General features: G+C 48.3%; 6 protein-coding genes across 6 annotated transcripts; 2 read left to right on the top strand and 4 right to left on the bottom strand.

Moving 5' to 3' along the window:
• Positions 1-65: 65 nt before the first annotated feature.
• LTR64_000984 (uncharacterized protein) lies at positions 66-889 on the bottom strand (the record flags this gene model as incomplete). The annotated part of the gene is made up of 2 exons (XM_064895365.1): positions 66-782; positions 836-889. 2 exons carry the CDS (start codon positions 887-889, stop codon positions 66-68), a joined length of 771 nt encoding a protein of 256 aa, XP_064758052.1.
• Positions 890-4676: 3787 nt separating this feature from the next.
• Positions 4677-6542, top strand: LTR64_000983 (uncharacterized protein; the record flags this gene model as incomplete). The annotated part of the gene is made up of 2 exons (XM_064895364.1): positions 4677-4684; positions 4781-6542. The coding sequence occupies 2 exons, from the start codon at positions 4677-4679 to the stop codon at positions 6540-6542; spliced, it is 1770 nt and encodes a 589-aa protein (XP_064758051.1).
• A 151-nt stretch (positions 6543-6693) lies between these two features.
• LTR64_000982 (uncharacterized protein) lies at positions 6694-7260 on the bottom strand (the record flags this gene model as incomplete). Its single annotated transcript, XM_064895363.1, has 1 exon — positions 6694-7260. The coding sequence occupies one exon, from the start codon at positions 7258-7260 to the stop codon at positions 6694-6696; it is 567 nt and encodes a 188-aa protein (XP_064758050.1).
• A 408-nt stretch (positions 7261-7668) lies between these two features.
• Positions 7669-8896, bottom strand: LTR64_000981 (uncharacterized protein; the record flags this gene model as incomplete). The annotated part of the gene is made up of 2 exons (XM_064895362.1): positions 7669-8650; positions 8700-8896. The coding sequence occupies 2 exons, from the start codon at positions 8894-8896 to the stop codon at positions 7669-7671; spliced, it is 1179 nt and encodes a 392-aa protein (XP_064758049.1).
• A 1864-nt stretch (positions 8897-10760) lies between these two features.
• LTR64_000980 (uncharacterized protein) lies at positions 10761-11525 on the top strand (the record flags this gene model as incomplete). The annotated part of the gene is made up of 1 exon (XM_064895361.1): positions 10761-11525. One exon carries the CDS (start codon positions 10761-10763, stop codon positions 11523-11525), a length of 765 nt encoding a protein of 254 aa, XP_064758048.1.
• A 1469-nt stretch (positions 11526-12994) lies between these two features.
• Positions 12995-14255, bottom strand: GPA1 (guanine nucleotide-binding protein subunit alpha; the record flags this gene model as incomplete). The annotated part of the gene is made up of 5 exons (XM_064895360.1): positions 12995-13005; positions 13059-13235; positions 13282-13694; positions 13744-14086; positions 14138-14255. 5 exons carry the CDS (start codon positions 14253-14255, stop codon positions 12995-12997), a joined length of 1062 nt encoding a protein of 353 aa, XP_064758047.1.
• Between the last annotated feature and the right edge of the window lie 2143 nt (positions 14256-16398).

The raw sequence follows: 16398 nt of genomic DNA, 5'->3' as shown, positions 1-16398 counted from the left end.
TCCTTTTTTTCACTCGTCCAATCACGTTCGAGTTTTTGTTGTGCAATGAAACCTTCACTACACAATTACAGCTTGGCGCGTGATGTTTCAAGAAGCTGCTCGCCAGTAATTCTTTCTAGCTCCTTCACTGTTTCGTCAGTCTTTCCCAGCCATACCTTCACAGTCCTCCACCCAAAACTCTTGCCCATCTTCAGGTTTTCTCCGATATCATCAAAAAACACGATATCTTTGGGCTCAATCTCTGCTTCTGGCCACTTTTCGCTCAGCTTCTTCATAGTAAACTCATATATGTTGCGGTCAGGTTTCCGCATGCCTACGTGAGCTGAAGAGATGAAAACTTCGAACACGTCTCGGACGTCATCTGGTCGAGGCTCATTGAATGGATGACCTGGAGGAAAGATCGAGGTGTTGCTCAAAGCTGCTAGCTTCCACCTACCGGTCTCTTTCAACTTTCTCAATGCTGGTCCCATGTGCGGATCCGGCTGTCGACTGATGCCCATCATCATCCAGTACAACTCATCTACTTTGACATCAGGCATTGGTGGAATAGAGTTGTAGTTAGACTGGTCGACCTTGGATTTGTGGAAAGTCTCCCACGCTTTTGGGTTTTGTATGTCCTTCTTCCAAGCTGCAAACCAGTTCTCATCCAACGGTATCTCACCTCGCTCTAGTTTCTGCCATGCTCCGTTTGGCTTACTGAATGATATGCTAAAATTGACGTAGCCTGTTGGAATGTTGTGGGCTTTTTCGTAATCTAAAATTGCTTGGAATGGCGATACTACCTAGTGAAGGTGTCAGTAAATGCGAACGTACACTTTCAGATCTGGTATCGTACGCAAACACCTCCGATATCAAAGAGTAAGACCTTTGGCCTAGCTGTGGTGGACATCGCGGTACGGCTGGCCTGGTGATGTGATACAATTAGCCGGAAACCAGCAATCTAATACTTTCTACTGGACGTCAAGTTTGGTGAGATGGTATCAACAGTTGAGAAGCACACTGGAACTACTTGCGCTAATCTTGGTTCTCAAGAGTGATTAAAGTGGTGAATTCATATTAAAGGTCAGCGACTTGTGATTCTTCAGCCCATTTTATGCCGAGGTTCAGAAACAGATTTCGGTTACTATGGTAGAATTTGATGGATAGCTAACATTCCCACTACACCTCCTTGACTATCAAGCACCTGCTACAGCTAAAGACGCGCATTCTTTGTGTCATATCTGCGCTTCTCTTTGGGATGCATGCGCTGTGCGATACATGACGCACTACGATCGCAGGTATTGAACCTCGATCTGATGTATCGCCGTCCCCAGCGTTATTCCCAGTGTTGCCTTACGTGTTTTCCATCACACTCTGCCAATGGACAGTGGCAAGCCTTTCAGCACCTGGCCGTCAGGACACGACTTAAAAGGAATTCCTTTCCAATCAATGCCAAGGTTGTGTTTGAGAGCACGATGATCAATGAAGATCGCTGGCGTGACGGGCGTCGCGAACAACATGGAAAATGCCACTCCTACAAATGCCAATGTGGTATCAGATTGATCTGAACTTTACGAGAAGACGTTGTTGGTGAGAATGACATAGTTCGATACTTTTTTAGAGGTAGAGCTGGGTTTGCCTCTGCTGACGACCTCTTAGTAGCAATTATGGTACAATCTTCGCCAACGATCGCTCTTGCCGGCAGCGTTCGATCTCACCGTAGGTGATACTTTTCGCCCATTCGTACTACAAAACGTCTCAGAACTTGTCATCAGCGCGACGATACATATTGACTGATTATGTTAACACAGCCACATTGATTTTGTTGTATCAACTTTGAGTCACATAATCTGACGAACAGCCATTATGCTTCTAATATGGGCGGGCATTGCTCGACAATCGTAGGGCACGACGGATCAGCCACAGACTGCGACATGGTGGTCATTCGGCTTGCCGTTCATAGGCATACGCAAATCTAAGCACCCGAGCTAGACTCTCACTGCTGATCGACCAAGACTTGTGTTGGCTTGCATGACTGGCAGCAAGAATACGAGTAATGCAGATGATCGAAGCTCTAGGATCACTCAGACGACCTTGCAGACTTGTTCACGTCGTTACTTGCCTCCTTCATCTAGCGATAAGACAATTTCTCTATCTCTCCTGAATCTTTCGCTGGCTATATCGAAAATGGCAGGCCCAGGTTGTCAGCATTGTGTATATTGCCAGCATGCTATCGAGAGGCCTTCAAGTCCTGTCCCGCAACTTGAACAGGCGCCCAATGCTCGTAGATTGACGGACACCAACGAGCAACATCCATACCATCCTACCACATTCGTACCTATAAAGGCCGGGGTTCCGCCTTTTGAAAAGAGCAGTAATAGAAATTTCAAGGGCTTACGACTTCCTACCGCGCCTATTTCGTCCTCGAAGCCATCTCTTCTCTCATCGCTTGCCGGTAAAAATGCCCAGTCTAATTCTTGGAGATGGAGATTTCAACGTGCACCCACACGGCCCAAACGACCACCACCTTCGCAGTGTCCAGAACCACAAGAGCAACTGCCAGCTGAGCCGTTGTTCGGGCAGCAGACGTTGCAGTACAGCCCAGAGATGCTGCAGCCGGACATTCGAGAAGTTAGTGATCGAATACAGGGCAGTGAACGAAGGTATCGAACACCACCACATCAAGCAGTCAGCACTGATCCTCATCGTGATCATGCTTATTACTTGCTTACAGGCGAGGTCTATGAGACACACTCTGCAGAATGCGATTATTGCCGCGACAGCATAGCTAGTCCCGCTGAATCAACAATCAGCGTAGACCTGCAATTGAGTCACCCAAGCCGGCGCAGTCTGTCCAATACAGCTTCGGTAGCTGCTCTGAAGCCCTCGCCACTCCGTCTTCCGAAAGCCGGGGCTGTTGGTGAGCCTCCTCTTGTTCCTGAGCGGTCTCGGTTTAGACCTGCTTCGGTAGAGGCATGCACGATGCAGGAGGAACCTGCATCTGTGCAGAGACATAGTGGAGACAGATGCCAGATTATTAGTACAACGTCAGCTTCACGAACTGGGTCTCCAATCTACTCATCGGACGAGGTCAATACAAGTCAATGCCATCCAGTGACCCCACCATCTACACCTCCGCAGGTTTCAGATTGTTGCACAGATAGAGTGACCGAGGCTGTCCACAGACGATCACACACTCTTCAGGAAGTGCTTGGAACTCATGAAATATGCAGCAGCCAAAACGAGAAGGACACGTCTTGCTTGCCCGATGGCAAATCAGAAATCAGCTTGCTTACTCTGTCTATCTCAGACGATGACGGGGACGAGTCGCAAACTGTCTCTGAAGTTGAGCAGCAAATCTTAACAGCGCTTGTACGAGGTTCGGCAAAGACACAAACCACGGGTGGTGATGCTGACCTATCGCCAATAAGATCGTCGTTGCTGGTATCAAATCCCAACCATGATGAAGACACGATTTTCCAGTCAGAGCAGTGTGAAAAGAATTCTTACACAGCAGAAATGCTTGAGAGAGATGACAACGGCGGAGGGCCAGAAGCCAAGCAAGGATCGAGGACAACACCATGCTGTAGCAGAGATTCGAGCTTGCGAAAGGGAGTGCAACTAGGAGGCGAGCTTGGTACATCACCGCGGTTTAGTCGAAGGAATGGAACCGCAACAGTCGACGGCGAAGAGAGGGCCCTCCCGGAGCATGATTCCATGATTAGTATGCTTGACCTGAGGCAAAAGTTACACGCACTTATGGAGGGCGACAGTGAGGAGAATGATGGGCTTGTGCTGTCTGGGACCCAAGCAACAATACAGCGAGCCTGTGTTCCAGTTTCCACAGCGACCTCAATGATGGGTGAGGTTGATGGAGCAACCAACGAGTTCGAGGATAAACCGGTGACTCTACGAAGGATTGACATTGACTACCAGGGCAAGAGGTATCCAGTCCTGATTGGAAATGGCGCAAAATTGTGGGAGGGTCCATGTATACGCAAGAGCTGCGATGAACATAAAGGTCGCCACACCGCTTTGCGGTCCAACTAGCTTTGAATTCTGTCAACAAGTTTTGCTTTGTGAAATCAAAGGAATCGTGCAGATATTTCGATCTTGAACTGATCATCCTGTTTCAATTCGTAGGTAGCATTGGCCAGGGAGATTCTATAGAATTGAGCATCCATGTCTCGAGCGAATCAATTGAGCCTTTCCAGCGGTCTCCTGGCGAGTTCACTACAAAAAGACTTTGAGGCAGGCACTAATGCAAGCGCAGCGGATGACAATATGTTCGGCCCCAGTATGTTGACATGGTCGAAACCACACGGTACTGGGATTGAACGTGGCAGATCATTTCTTCGCTGGAACGCCTGATCCAATTCACCTGAGACACGTGACTGCAAGACCTCGCATTCGATTCCTAATTGATCTTAGTTCGAGGTCACGCCCTGCTATTGTTGTAAGAGCGTTCTGTCCTTCCTCAAAATTGTGTCATTCTGCCTTCAGAAGCTCAACAAGCTACTGCTCCTTTCGTATGGCGGGACTCAAAAGCTCGGATTGCATACTACCTTGAGAGCTCTTCCTACTTGGATAGACATCCTAGACCAGACCAAGCCACGGTACGATGTGGTATCGGAGCCTCTTCCTAGCATGGTGATGCCCTTGTTGCTCATCATAGAAATGCATATAAATGGGTAGTTATGTGCAGGTAAGTTCCACGATTACTCTCCTTCGCCCATATAACTCGATGGTCCACAATGCATTTCGTTTATTCTCTGCCGCTTCTCGCTGTCGTTTCTATTAGCGCATCTGCCGCTGCGATATCATCACCTTGCCCTCTAGCCGGTCCAGATTTCCAAGCTCCTCATTATCCATCGAATACAACTTCCGTTCAAAGAGCAGTCCAAGTCTTCAAGCAAAGTGTTGCGACTGCACTTTCCAACAGTTCAAGCGTGTTTGCCCTCGATCCGAACGGCACAACTTTCTCCTTCGAAGCATGGTCTATTCACGAAACAGCACCGATATACAACTTTCATCACAATGCTGAGCTTCTGGCAGCACCTGAAGAAGGGGTTGTGAATGTCACGTCCGACACAACGTACCGGCTAGGAAGCTTGTCAAAACTGCTTACTGTTTATACCTGGCTGGCAGCTGTGGGAGATGAACACTGGTTTGAGCCCATCACAAATTTCATTCCGGAGTTTGAAGCGTATGATGCTCAACGTTCCAGCTCCACAAATCATCTGGACCAATTCAGATGGAGCGATATCACAATCGCTGCTCTGGCGAACCAGCTCTCCGGTATCCAGAAAGATCCAGCTCTGCCAAAAGCACTCTTTACACAGTTGACGCCGATCCCGAACCTGCCATCGCCAGTAGACCTTCCCATCGACGCGCAAGGCCTCAACTGTACAACCTATTCCTTCCTGCCATGCACACGAACGACCTACCTCAACTCGGTCCTGGTTTCTCATCCCGTCTATGCGCCGGAAACACTACCTGTCTATAGCGACATGGCATATTCCTTGCTCGCGTTCGCTCTTGAAAACATTACTGGAAGCTCTTTCAACGACATATTTGCCAACCACCTCATCAAGCCACTCAACCTCACTTCGACATATACCGAGGCACCTACCGATCTTTCTAACTCAATCATACCTATCAACGACAGCGTCGCCGTGTTCACACCATCACTAAGCTACCTACAGCCCGGTGGTGGCTTCTACTCCTCTCTGAACGACATCAGCGCTATTGGCCGTTCGATGCTCTCCCACACCCTTCTCTCGCCTCGATTGACCCGACAATGGATGAAACCAAGCAGCTTTCTACCTGATGGCAAGTCAGCCGTAGGAGCACCGTGGGAGATTTACCAGGCACTTGGTACGAACAAGACGACATGGATGTATACAAAGTCTGGTGACTTGGGTGCTTACTCAACATACCTCATTCTCCTACCAGACTACGACGCAGGCTTCACCATTCTCACAGCTGGCATGAGAACTGCATCAGTAAGCCGAATTTTGGCAGATATCGCAGCTACTGCGTTCGTGCCTGCTTTTGAAAGTGCTGCCAGAGAAGAAGCGTCCACACGATTTACCGGAGAATTTGCATTTTCTGGTCCTAATGCCGCTGGCAACGGCACCGATACTTTCGAGATTGTCCTCAGCATTGATGATGGTCCTGGTCTGCTCGTAGCTAACTACTCAATCAATGGTGTCGACATGCGCACTGCTTTTGCCGCGCTGGCAAGGACGACTGCTAATAACACTCAACTGCGGCTTTACCCAAGTGGCTTGACTGCGCCAGGAGAGCAGGGAACAGTGTTGCAGGGCTACAGAATGATCAGGTACAATCCTAATTCAATGGCACCAACGCCTGACGGTGCGGTATTCAGCTCGCCACGCTGCCAGGAATGGTTCAATATTGGTGGCTATACTAGCAGGATGGGCTACGGTGCTCAGGGTGGTCTGGACGAGTTTGCGATGGTCGTTGGTGAGGGCGGTGAAGGAGTGGCGCAGGGTCTGGTCGTCAAAACTTGGGACAAGGTACTGGCCAAGGTAGGCTAAGCCTAATTTCTGTGTTTTATCAGTAAATGCCTCAGCTCGTGTTGCCCTGTCTCGTTTGACCAATCTATTGGCATCTCCCGCTGTTCTCTATGCTCGTCAAACATTGCTAGGCATGTTCAAAGACGACTCAAAATACCTCCTTCTGCAACAATCAAATCGCATCTTCAGAGACTGGCTCATCATCGCCAAGAGTCAGATCTATCACACTCACCGTCGTCCCGACCTTACAGCCACCAGGATGCGTCCGATGACCAGCACCGTTAACCTCGAGCATGCCAGATTTGCTAAGCTGCACCGTCTTGACCACATTCGCTCTCCTCAGCAGAGTATCCTTCCTATACTGCTCAATCACAGCATTAGCAGTTGGCGCAACCTCCCTAGCTTTGTGATTCGCAAACCCTTTCGCTGTTGGCTCACATGTTCCAGATCTAGTCACATCTGCTTTCGCCCCCTGCAATGTATCGTTCCTCAAAGTCGTTGAGCCTGGTACCTCCAGCGCTCTAACACTCTTCTCGTCGTTAATAACGTCTATCTCGTGCTGAAGAATCTCCGCATCCATGTCCTTTACGCCCCTGAAAAAGGTAATTGTGCCGTCTTCTTCTCTGATCGTGTCGTGGTCAGGCATTTGCTGGAGCCATGCTAGGACTCTCCTGGAATTCGCAAAGGTTCTCCGCATCTCCTTTGTAGAGCGGGAGGAGGGAGCAAGTGTAGAGGACATGTCAGGTTCTAATTTAGAGTGAAATATGTCAGTGTTTTCCGTCTTGTAGTGAACAGGAAGAAGGACCGCTACCTCAGCAGATCTAAAGAAACAAGATTCAAAGAAAAATTCGATCAGATAGGTTGGAAAGCAAGACTTGATACGAAAATTGATGACTGGCACTGTGCATGTTGGGTTAAAACACTAGACACATATGATCAGGTGCAAGCAGCAGACACTCCGAATCGCACCAGCCACTCGCAGATCTGTTCCTGGTACGTACAAACACCTGGTGCACGACGCCTGACCTTTGCTTCTGGTTGGGAAGAAACATGCATGCTTGCACTGGCTCTTCCTTGATGCTGCCACCACTTGACACCACGCTGTAGCTATTCATCAGTTCTCCCAGCTGCTGCTCGTACCTCAAGGTCAATCCATGTCGACATCGATTACTGCTGTCGAACTCGGAAAGCTTATGGCAGGCGCAGAAATTGTTCGCCGCTCGCTAGATGCGGGAGGGCCACCCACGCTGGATTTGGGAATGGGATCGAGTGACGGATGACCAAAGTTAATGTTTGCAAAGGCCTCTGCTACCTCGTCGACAATTCTCTGCTGCTTCTGAGCCTGAACAAGCTGGATTCGTGCTTCTCTCTTGCGCTTGGTCGCCGCCGGATCCTTCGTATGGAATAGGATGGTGAAGATAGCTCTACTATAGGCACCAGCTTCGATTTCTGACAAACTCTTGTGACGAGTTTTGACGATTGTGGTTGGTGGTGCTGTAACATTCCCAACCAAGGTTCGCTCTTCTTCGGTGCGATACGAGGGGCTGGAGGGGGTACCGTCTTTCTTGACGAGTCGAATGGTGATCGACTTTGCCCAGTGTGTTTTCGTGTCCAGATTCTGACGCGCCCATTCAAGCATCGCTTGATTCGACCTAATGAGAGTAGGAGCACCTGGTCTGACTCTACCTTTGGCCCAAGTAAAACCGTTGTGGTATAGAACTTCATATCCATGGATTCTGCAATCATCCAAGATACCAAGTGAGCGCAGCTTTCGTTCACATACAGCCAACGCAAATTTATCAAGCTCATGCATATCCGTAAGAACTGCGTAAGGGAGAGACAAATATGCGATATGCAACTGTTGGTCAAAGCCAAGAAAACCTAACTGAAGCAGCGCCGAGCAGTGCGGAAGTTCAGGAATTGCTTCACTCGCGAGGTCGATATCAATATTGACCAGATTGACGGGAATATGATTCGAGGTACGCATGAGGCCTTCTCGCCATGCTATTTGTGCCTTGCATGTACTGACTGATTGTTGTGCCGCCTGTATTGCTTTTGACTCTTTGTTCTTCTTCTTACAGGTATGGGCTTTGGTGAATCGTGGTAGCTGAACACCAGCGCTTTTTGACCTGGAGTTTCGAATTAGCGGCCTTGCATTTCAAATGAATTTCTCAATACCTTGCCGAGCGTTGCAAAATTGTCGATGTATGATTTCCTGTCGTTGAACTGGATCGCAATTTGCTAATCTCATCAGTATCCTGCAGTGTTGCGTCCCTTCGGGGAGGTTGACTAAGGTCAAGCTGACTCAAGTAGGTTGCATCACGCAGCTTCCATTTCTTGCGTACATCGTGAGGCGACGAGGATGGAACAGTCATGGTGCATGAAAGAGTTCGTTCAGAATGTTGTCTCTGTGTCGACTTCGTCCAAAAAAAAAGTGGATAAGAAGAATGCTATTAGACGTGTGAAGTAAGACTATTCATTTATGCGAACAAGTGGCAGCCTTGACACTCCGCAGGAGTGCTAAGACGTAGTCATGTGCGTGAGTAAAAAGGCAGATGTGCTGTTGGGTTTAGTGATACTGAGCAGGTACACCTACCTCTTTGAGGCCACTAGCTTTTACTATCTAGAGTCAGTTGTGCTTCAATTGCCATTCGACGCCGAGTCTGTGTAGCAGGAAAGGACGAGGGTGCCAAGCGCCTTTATTTGTGAAACTTGAAGTGACAGCGGTATTGTGGTCGGATACCAGTGTCAGCCATGAGGTGCAATCAGAATACCTTTTACAAAATCTCGTGGTTGAGGCCGCCGATCAAAAAGTATATGTAGCAGCCTTCTGTCATCGTCATGGCAGTGTGAGAAGAACATTTAAAGACCAGCACATGAACATTGTTGAAAAGACCTGTAGAACAGCCAGCCTGGGCTGGTCAGAAACAATTACATTAGTATGTAGCTGCTACAAGAAGAACGCGTACTTCGAGAGTGAGGACAGCACCTTACGACACGAACTCTACACGCTAGCACGACAACAGTTTTCCAATGTGATGGTATCAGTGGAGACAGAAGCGTTGAGAGCAACTTTGCTGATAGATCTCCATCATGACGAGATGGAGATCACAATGCCGCAATACAGACTAAATTGTTCTGCTGGGCGGCAATTGATATTGTTTTGTCCTGCCATTGTCACGCTGCTCAAAATAGTAGCCGTATTGCCCGGGTTGGTGGCGTTGCACGGCATGGATGGTACAAAGTGTATTTGTGCCGAACTCAATCACACACCCGCTGCCGAATACTTTCCTGGCTGCTAGAACACCTGTAATATGACTGAACGGGTTGAAAGTGGCTGTCAGCATGGCTGGATGAGCGAAGACAAGATGCTCCTTGAAAGTGTGTCGCTAAGTCTGGCTGGAGTAGTGCAGGTGCCAGATGAAGTACTACAGTAGCCAAGTTCACAACAGGCTCGCCTGAATGGATCCGCCTATGCTGTGTCCTCAAAGACCAGGGATCTGGATATGTGGAAAAAAAATAACTTTTACTGTGTGTGCACACAGTACACCTTCCAACCACAGATTTATCGCATGCCAAAGCACAAAACATGTGCTTCTCGTCGCTTAGAAGTACTTGAAACTGCAGAAAACCTCGCTGTCTTCGTGCAGATGCTGACATTGATCCCTGCTCGTACCCGATACCAACCACGCTATCGACCAAAATGGCGGTCGAGTCTTACTGCTTTGGGACAGGGCTTCCTGAACTGCTGCAGCTTCGTCCAACGGTTGTTGTCCAGAGAGCTAAGCTGACCACTTCCACCTTACACGCCATCATGAGCAACGGGATCGTAGGTTTTGGCCAAGACGTCAAATGCTTTGCATTTCTTGTCACTCCAAATTCTCGGTCACAATAATCAAGCAAGACAAGACCGATCGACGTTGATGACACGAAGTGAAACACGTTGCATCGGCACACAGCTTTTCGACCACCCACAGCTCAACAAAGTCTACACTTGGCCAACTTGAGATCTAGCTTCGGATAGCGCTGCTCATGGCTGCGCATGGAAGACTCCATCCCAACTCCACCAAGTGAGAAGCCATTACGAGACGTGGCCTTGGATGAAAGCTCAAATATTCCTGCGCCATTTTCTTGAGTATCGTCTCTCATCAACACATACACGACCATCTCGTCGCTCACTACACGTCCTCGGCACCCACTTTCGCTGTTTCTCTCATCTGGCCGATCACCTCAGTAAACATGTTTGGACTACAGAAAGCACTCGTTTTCGCAACCATCCTCATTTCCACAGCCGTCTCAGCGGCGCCTCACAATCACGATGATTCGATAGTGGACTGGGGTAGACTTTCTGCCATCATTGATAACATCGATAACAACGTTCTGCATTCAGTCTTGCACAACCTCGCACCCAAATTCCGCGATGGCGTATTTAGCAAAGACCGAGCAGCCGTCGAACACATACATTCTACAAACCCAGTAATGGCAAGCAAATTGGTCTTCATTGCCAAGCGACAAAACAACGGTACAGCGGCTGCAGCAGCTCCATCTTCAACGAGTGTCGCCCCAGTCGCTGCCACTGTGTCGGAGGCCGTCGCTTCGCAGATCACTGCCTCGACACTACCTGCACCGACTACCATCCAAGTCGCTCCTTCGACTGCACCCAACGAAGTCGCTGTCTCAACCGTGCCTGGTGGCGTTGTTTTCAGTACTCAAGGTGGTGGTCTCGTCACAAGGACTTCGTCAGCACTTGGCGTATCCTTCACAAGAAGCACATCAACCCACCTCTTCACCTATACCGCCGCTGATGGAACAATCCAGACCAGCACAAGCTTGATTATCGTCAACGCACCCGTAACTGCCACAGCTGTACCGACAGGTGCAGCCGGTCAAGCCGCTTCATCTGGCAACCCAGGTCTACAGAACGCTGGTTCTCGACGTACAGAACTCGGCAGCCTTCTGAGCGCCGCTGCTTTCGGTATCCTTGGATTCTTCGTTGCACTATGAAGCCCTTCTTGCTAGCACGTTGCAATTTAGCGAGCTCTTCTGGAGTAAAAACCCGCCTATCTTATTTAGCGTATATGGAATTCAGCACATGACGAGATACGAACATTCATTTAACGACAGGCTTACGACACTCATTTGAATAATTGCTACGGGAAACATAGATTGGGATCAAAAAGCATACTCACGAATTGCATATACTGGTGTTTATTTTCGGAGGCAACAACTTGTATTTATTTCCTGTTTACGACCACTACATCTCCGAATAATGTCACTCTTTTACGAATATTAAGCCTGTCAATTGAAATATAGGTGGAACAAGGGCAATGTTGGCAAGGTTGGGAGGCAGGTGGGTGGTAGGATGATGCTTCGGCTTTGTGCTCGATGAATTGATGTTCTTTTGCCCCGGGGCATTTGACCAGGTTCATAGCAGGTCCAGAACAAAGCAGTCGCTTCTATCATTGCATGATTTTCCTTTTTTCCTCGAAATATTGCGTCAATGTTTTTGCTTCCAGTCGCTCCAGTCTGATGTAACTAAATACGTACACAGAAACTTCGTGTAATACGTAATGGTCTAGTTCCTTCAATACACAATATCTATGCAAGGTGCTATACTGACATGCCTCAATACATCTACGCAAAGCGCATGACGTTCTAGCAATCCCTAGTAGTGGTGAATAAATATTGCTCGAGTTATCGCTTGTGCAAAAGTACCCCTTTCACCTTCAAATTTTATTATAAGAGCAAGCTGTCACTCTTTACAAGTTTCGAAGAACAACTTTTGTTTACAGCGAATCGTGGACAAGCAAGCTTCCTAGCTCGAATATGTGCTTCGGGTGCGTGGTACCGCTTATGGTCAGGCACGATAACCTCGAGGTCGGGCTGTAAGTGGACAATTGCGGCGGATTCAGTGTCACAATGACCTGAATGAGTGCAAGGTCAAGCAAGAAGGACAATCTTGGACCCAAGAAGAACGCTTCCACACTATTGCAGTTTTACAGTGAGTTCTACAGGAGGAGTCAAAATTTACTGATATGAGAAAGCACGACCATTAAACTCGAGGTCTTGCAAGAAGTTGTGAGTGAAGGTCAGTTGATTAGACTAGTATTTCTTAGCTAGATGTGCTTCGAGCGTTCGATTTTCGAACCTCAAGGATCCGTGTCGGCATCATCCAAAAGCAACGTCAACTGTATTAATCTGCTGCTTTCTCGGTGCAACGTGGTGGAAAAATTTGAAGGTGGTATCTCAGCATATTCTCAAAACCCTCATCATCTAAGTCCCAAGGGCGAGCCGCTTGAGTTATACAGTATGAAAATCGTCAATCAAGCGCTCCGGAAACGCCTGGCGCAATGCATGTTTACTGTCGATCCTTTGTACATGGCAAGTTTTATGCTGTTGCCTTTTCTCGAGAACCGTCGTGGTCTGGTACCGAAACGCCAGGCCTCGATGCTTTTTGTCACTGACTAGGGTGTTCATATCAGTCCTGCAGATGGGTTAGTTATTTTGAAGAGCAGGGAACAGTTTGGTGATAATTACCGCATTGCCTTAAATTCTCCTGAATGATTATGTCGTTGACAGCACCCATGACGAAACGTATTTGGGTCGTGTCGGTGGCACAAGTGAAATGTGTATAGATTTGCTTGGTCTCTGCCTGGTTCAGAGAGACGAACCTGTTCAGGATATAATCGCATGCAGCAGCATAATCGGCACCACCTGTGCTATGTCAGCCAAAGTAAAGTCGACTCGAGACCTGACCTACCATCGTAGTCTGGGAAATAATTTTGCATAGGGCTCACAGGAAGCTTCTCCTTGAAGCGATCAATCTTGTTCAAAAACAGAATGATGCTGGTCTTGATAAACCACCTGGAGTTGCAGATGCTGTCAAACAGAGTGAGGGCTTCCTGCATACGGTTGACGGTTTCGTCTTCGAACAGCAGCTGGTCGTACTCGGAAATGGCAACGAGGAAGAGGATGGTCGTCACATTTTCGAAGCAATGAATCCACTTCTTCCGTTCCGATCTTTGTCCACCAACGTCGAACATTCTGTATGTTAAGTCCCCAATAATGAAGGTTGTTTCTGTGATACCAGTCGTCTTCACACGCGACCTGAGAACGTCCTGATCATTTGGAAGGTAGTCGTGAGCGGCGATACGGTCGATTGAGTCGAAATAGCTGCAATGCAGTTAGTAAACAGCATTTCGCCTAGAGTGTTGGGACATACTATCTAGCCGAGTCGTTCAATTGGTATTCGCGAGAGCGCTTGAAGCATTCTTGTACACCAGCATCTTGCCATAGAGCCTTGATGGCGGCTCCAACCTCTGGTGGCATGCTTTCACCTTCGATTTGTGGTGGTTGCATAAATATTGTCTGGACATGGTATTCTGCTCGCTGATCGTCTAATGGAAGTTCTAAGGACTCCATAGCCTCAAGGATGACCCTCATCGATTGCACTGTATTGCTGTAAATGATCTCCTTGAAGGACTCTCTCTCGTCTCTCGAATAGCCGCCTTCGTGGATGAGCTTCATCTGCTTGAGAATGGTTGACTTTCCGGATTCACCAGCACCTTGAAACACCCGTTAGCCAGAATTGTGTTTTGAGCTAGTGTGGTACCTACCAAGTAGCAGCATCTTGATTTCATTCCTCTGAGCCATCTTGTCGCGTTTGAGCTGGTTCTCGATCTCATCGTTACGAACTTTGCCCGCTGTATCTTCTTTGCTCGCGCCGCAACCCATTGTGACTTTTGACTTCTAGTTTGATTGGGTCGTTTCGTGGGTACAGTTGGCAGTAGATTCGAGATCGACGTGGTAAATGAACTGCGATATTGTTAGGTTCGATGCACACAATGACAATCGCTTGCTGAAGCAAGGTGAGGGCGCAAGACGGAGTAGGGATATTACGGCTCGGGGCACAAACCTGGCTATAGACAGATACGTGATATGTGACACAGTGATGGGAAGCGGCGGTACGGTATACACAGTCGATCTGCTTGGTTGCCGATCGAAGTTGCAGAGAAATGAGTGAAGAATTGACGCGATGTAAGAAGCTGTGCCGTGGAAACTTTGACTGGTCGCAAGACTCTCGATTCTCGAAAAGCCGCGACGCTCGTTCGCTGAGGTTGTCGTTTGTCGTCAAATACGCCTGATTCACGATCCAGGGGATATGACTTGTGGACAGCTTATACGAGTAGAAGATACAGTGGTCGACGAAGCATAAGATTTGAGCCAAAGATTGCTTGTCAAGAAAGACATGGACGACCTCAAGGACTAGGGTTGGCTACTCCCGAGCAGAGACTGCCAGACTGCTCTGAGGCTAGTGCAAGTGCGTAACAAGAAGAGCCGCTGCAAGCACCAATTCTCCCATTGAACTTCAGACGAAGGTACTTTCCACTCGGGGTCTAGTGCGGCCAGCTAGAGGGAGATTATCCCCATAAAGCTTCGATCTAGCGCTCTTTTATTTTTCTAGGGTAGCTTCGAACCTGTCTGGACGCTCCTTGCAAACAAGCCCAGAGGCTGTTTCGACGGGCGTGGTGGATATTTTCCAGGGATGCTACAGGTCGACCCTTGTCCTCAAGAAAGCGAAGATCTGCTTGCCCAGCAATCAGCACCCTGCCACAAAAGCCTCTTTCGATCGAAGTATCGAATTGATCGACGAGGTACAGCAATATCGCCGCCCAATAACGGCATCCCAGAAGCGACAATGTTTGCTGCCATCCGATAAATTGCTTGCTTACTCGAGTATGACCTCCAACCTTTTGTCTACATAAATATCGTGGACGAGGACAGACACAGGAATCGGAGCACTGTTCTGTTTGTAACGTTCAAGTTTCGCAGGGTCTCAGGGGTAGACCCGAAGGCTTTCTCGGGCTCAATCTGTTTCTAGCCGCTGGATACACAAAACATAGTCTAACCAATCCTGAATCTTGTACTCAAGAACGTTGCAGAGCTCATCCTCGCTTGTTGCTTGTATTTGTATAGCACTGCATCTGCTTGGGGAGGTCTCTTCCAAATCAACTTCTCGCACTCCCCGCTCTGGACAAGCTTCCCAAGTACGCGCATACAGCCTGCCAAAAAGAGATCTGGCAGTGGGTCATCAACAGGGTATCGGACTTTGACAGCTGATGATCCGCACAACCTCGATTTGACACATCCTCATTCAAGTCAGTTGTTTTGTGCCAATCCGGCCAATCGTCCCGCAAATGCGCCAGTTACGCACGTCGCCCTTCTTGCTGCAAAGTCGATCATATTCGGTTTCATGTCAACTCATCATCCACTTCTAGTCTAGATCCATAATATTGAGCTTCACCCATCGAGCTCTACTCTATACGGGTAACTGAATCCTTCATTTATAGTACAATACTGCTAGACGGATCGACCAACCTGTTGGGTATGCTTCAGCGTACGTCAACCCTAACCAGGACGTAAATTAAATCGAGAATTCGTCGTCTACTTGATTTACAGAAAGTTCAACCGGCGCCGGGTAGAACTTCTAGTCTTTATCGAGAAGAAACTCAATACTTCTTGATCGCCCGCAAGCTAATCAAATGATGTTGCAAGCGACGAGCTCATCCTTGATCGACTGTTGCTGAGGCCGAATTATCAATCAAGTCGTGTCCTGCATTCGTGGTCGCTGAACGCTTCATCATGCCACCTCAGATAATCTCTCCTTTTGCAGGGATACTACCAGGATCAAGCACAATTCGGCTACTTACTAAGCGAGGCGGGAACGCAAGCACCCGACTCTTACAACAACCGCGATCCTTGTCAAGCTCATATCGTATACAGTTTCATCTAACCAGCAAGCTCTCGAAGTACGTGCATCCTATGCGACTTCTTCTTCTGCATCTCCTTTTTTACCAAGTGTCAAACCGTACACCTG

This window comes from Lithohypha guttulata (assembly GCF_036872675.1).
Source record: "Lithohypha guttulata strain CCFEE 5908 chromosome Unknown scaffold_1, whole genome shotgun sequence".
In the NCBI taxonomy this organism is placed as follows: Eukaryota; Fungi; Ascomycota; class Eurotiomycetes; order Chaetothyriales; family Trichomeriaceae; genus Lithohypha; species Lithohypha guttulata.
Note: the sequence above shows the minus strand (reverse complement) of the source record. Positions and strands in the feature narration are given on the sequence as shown.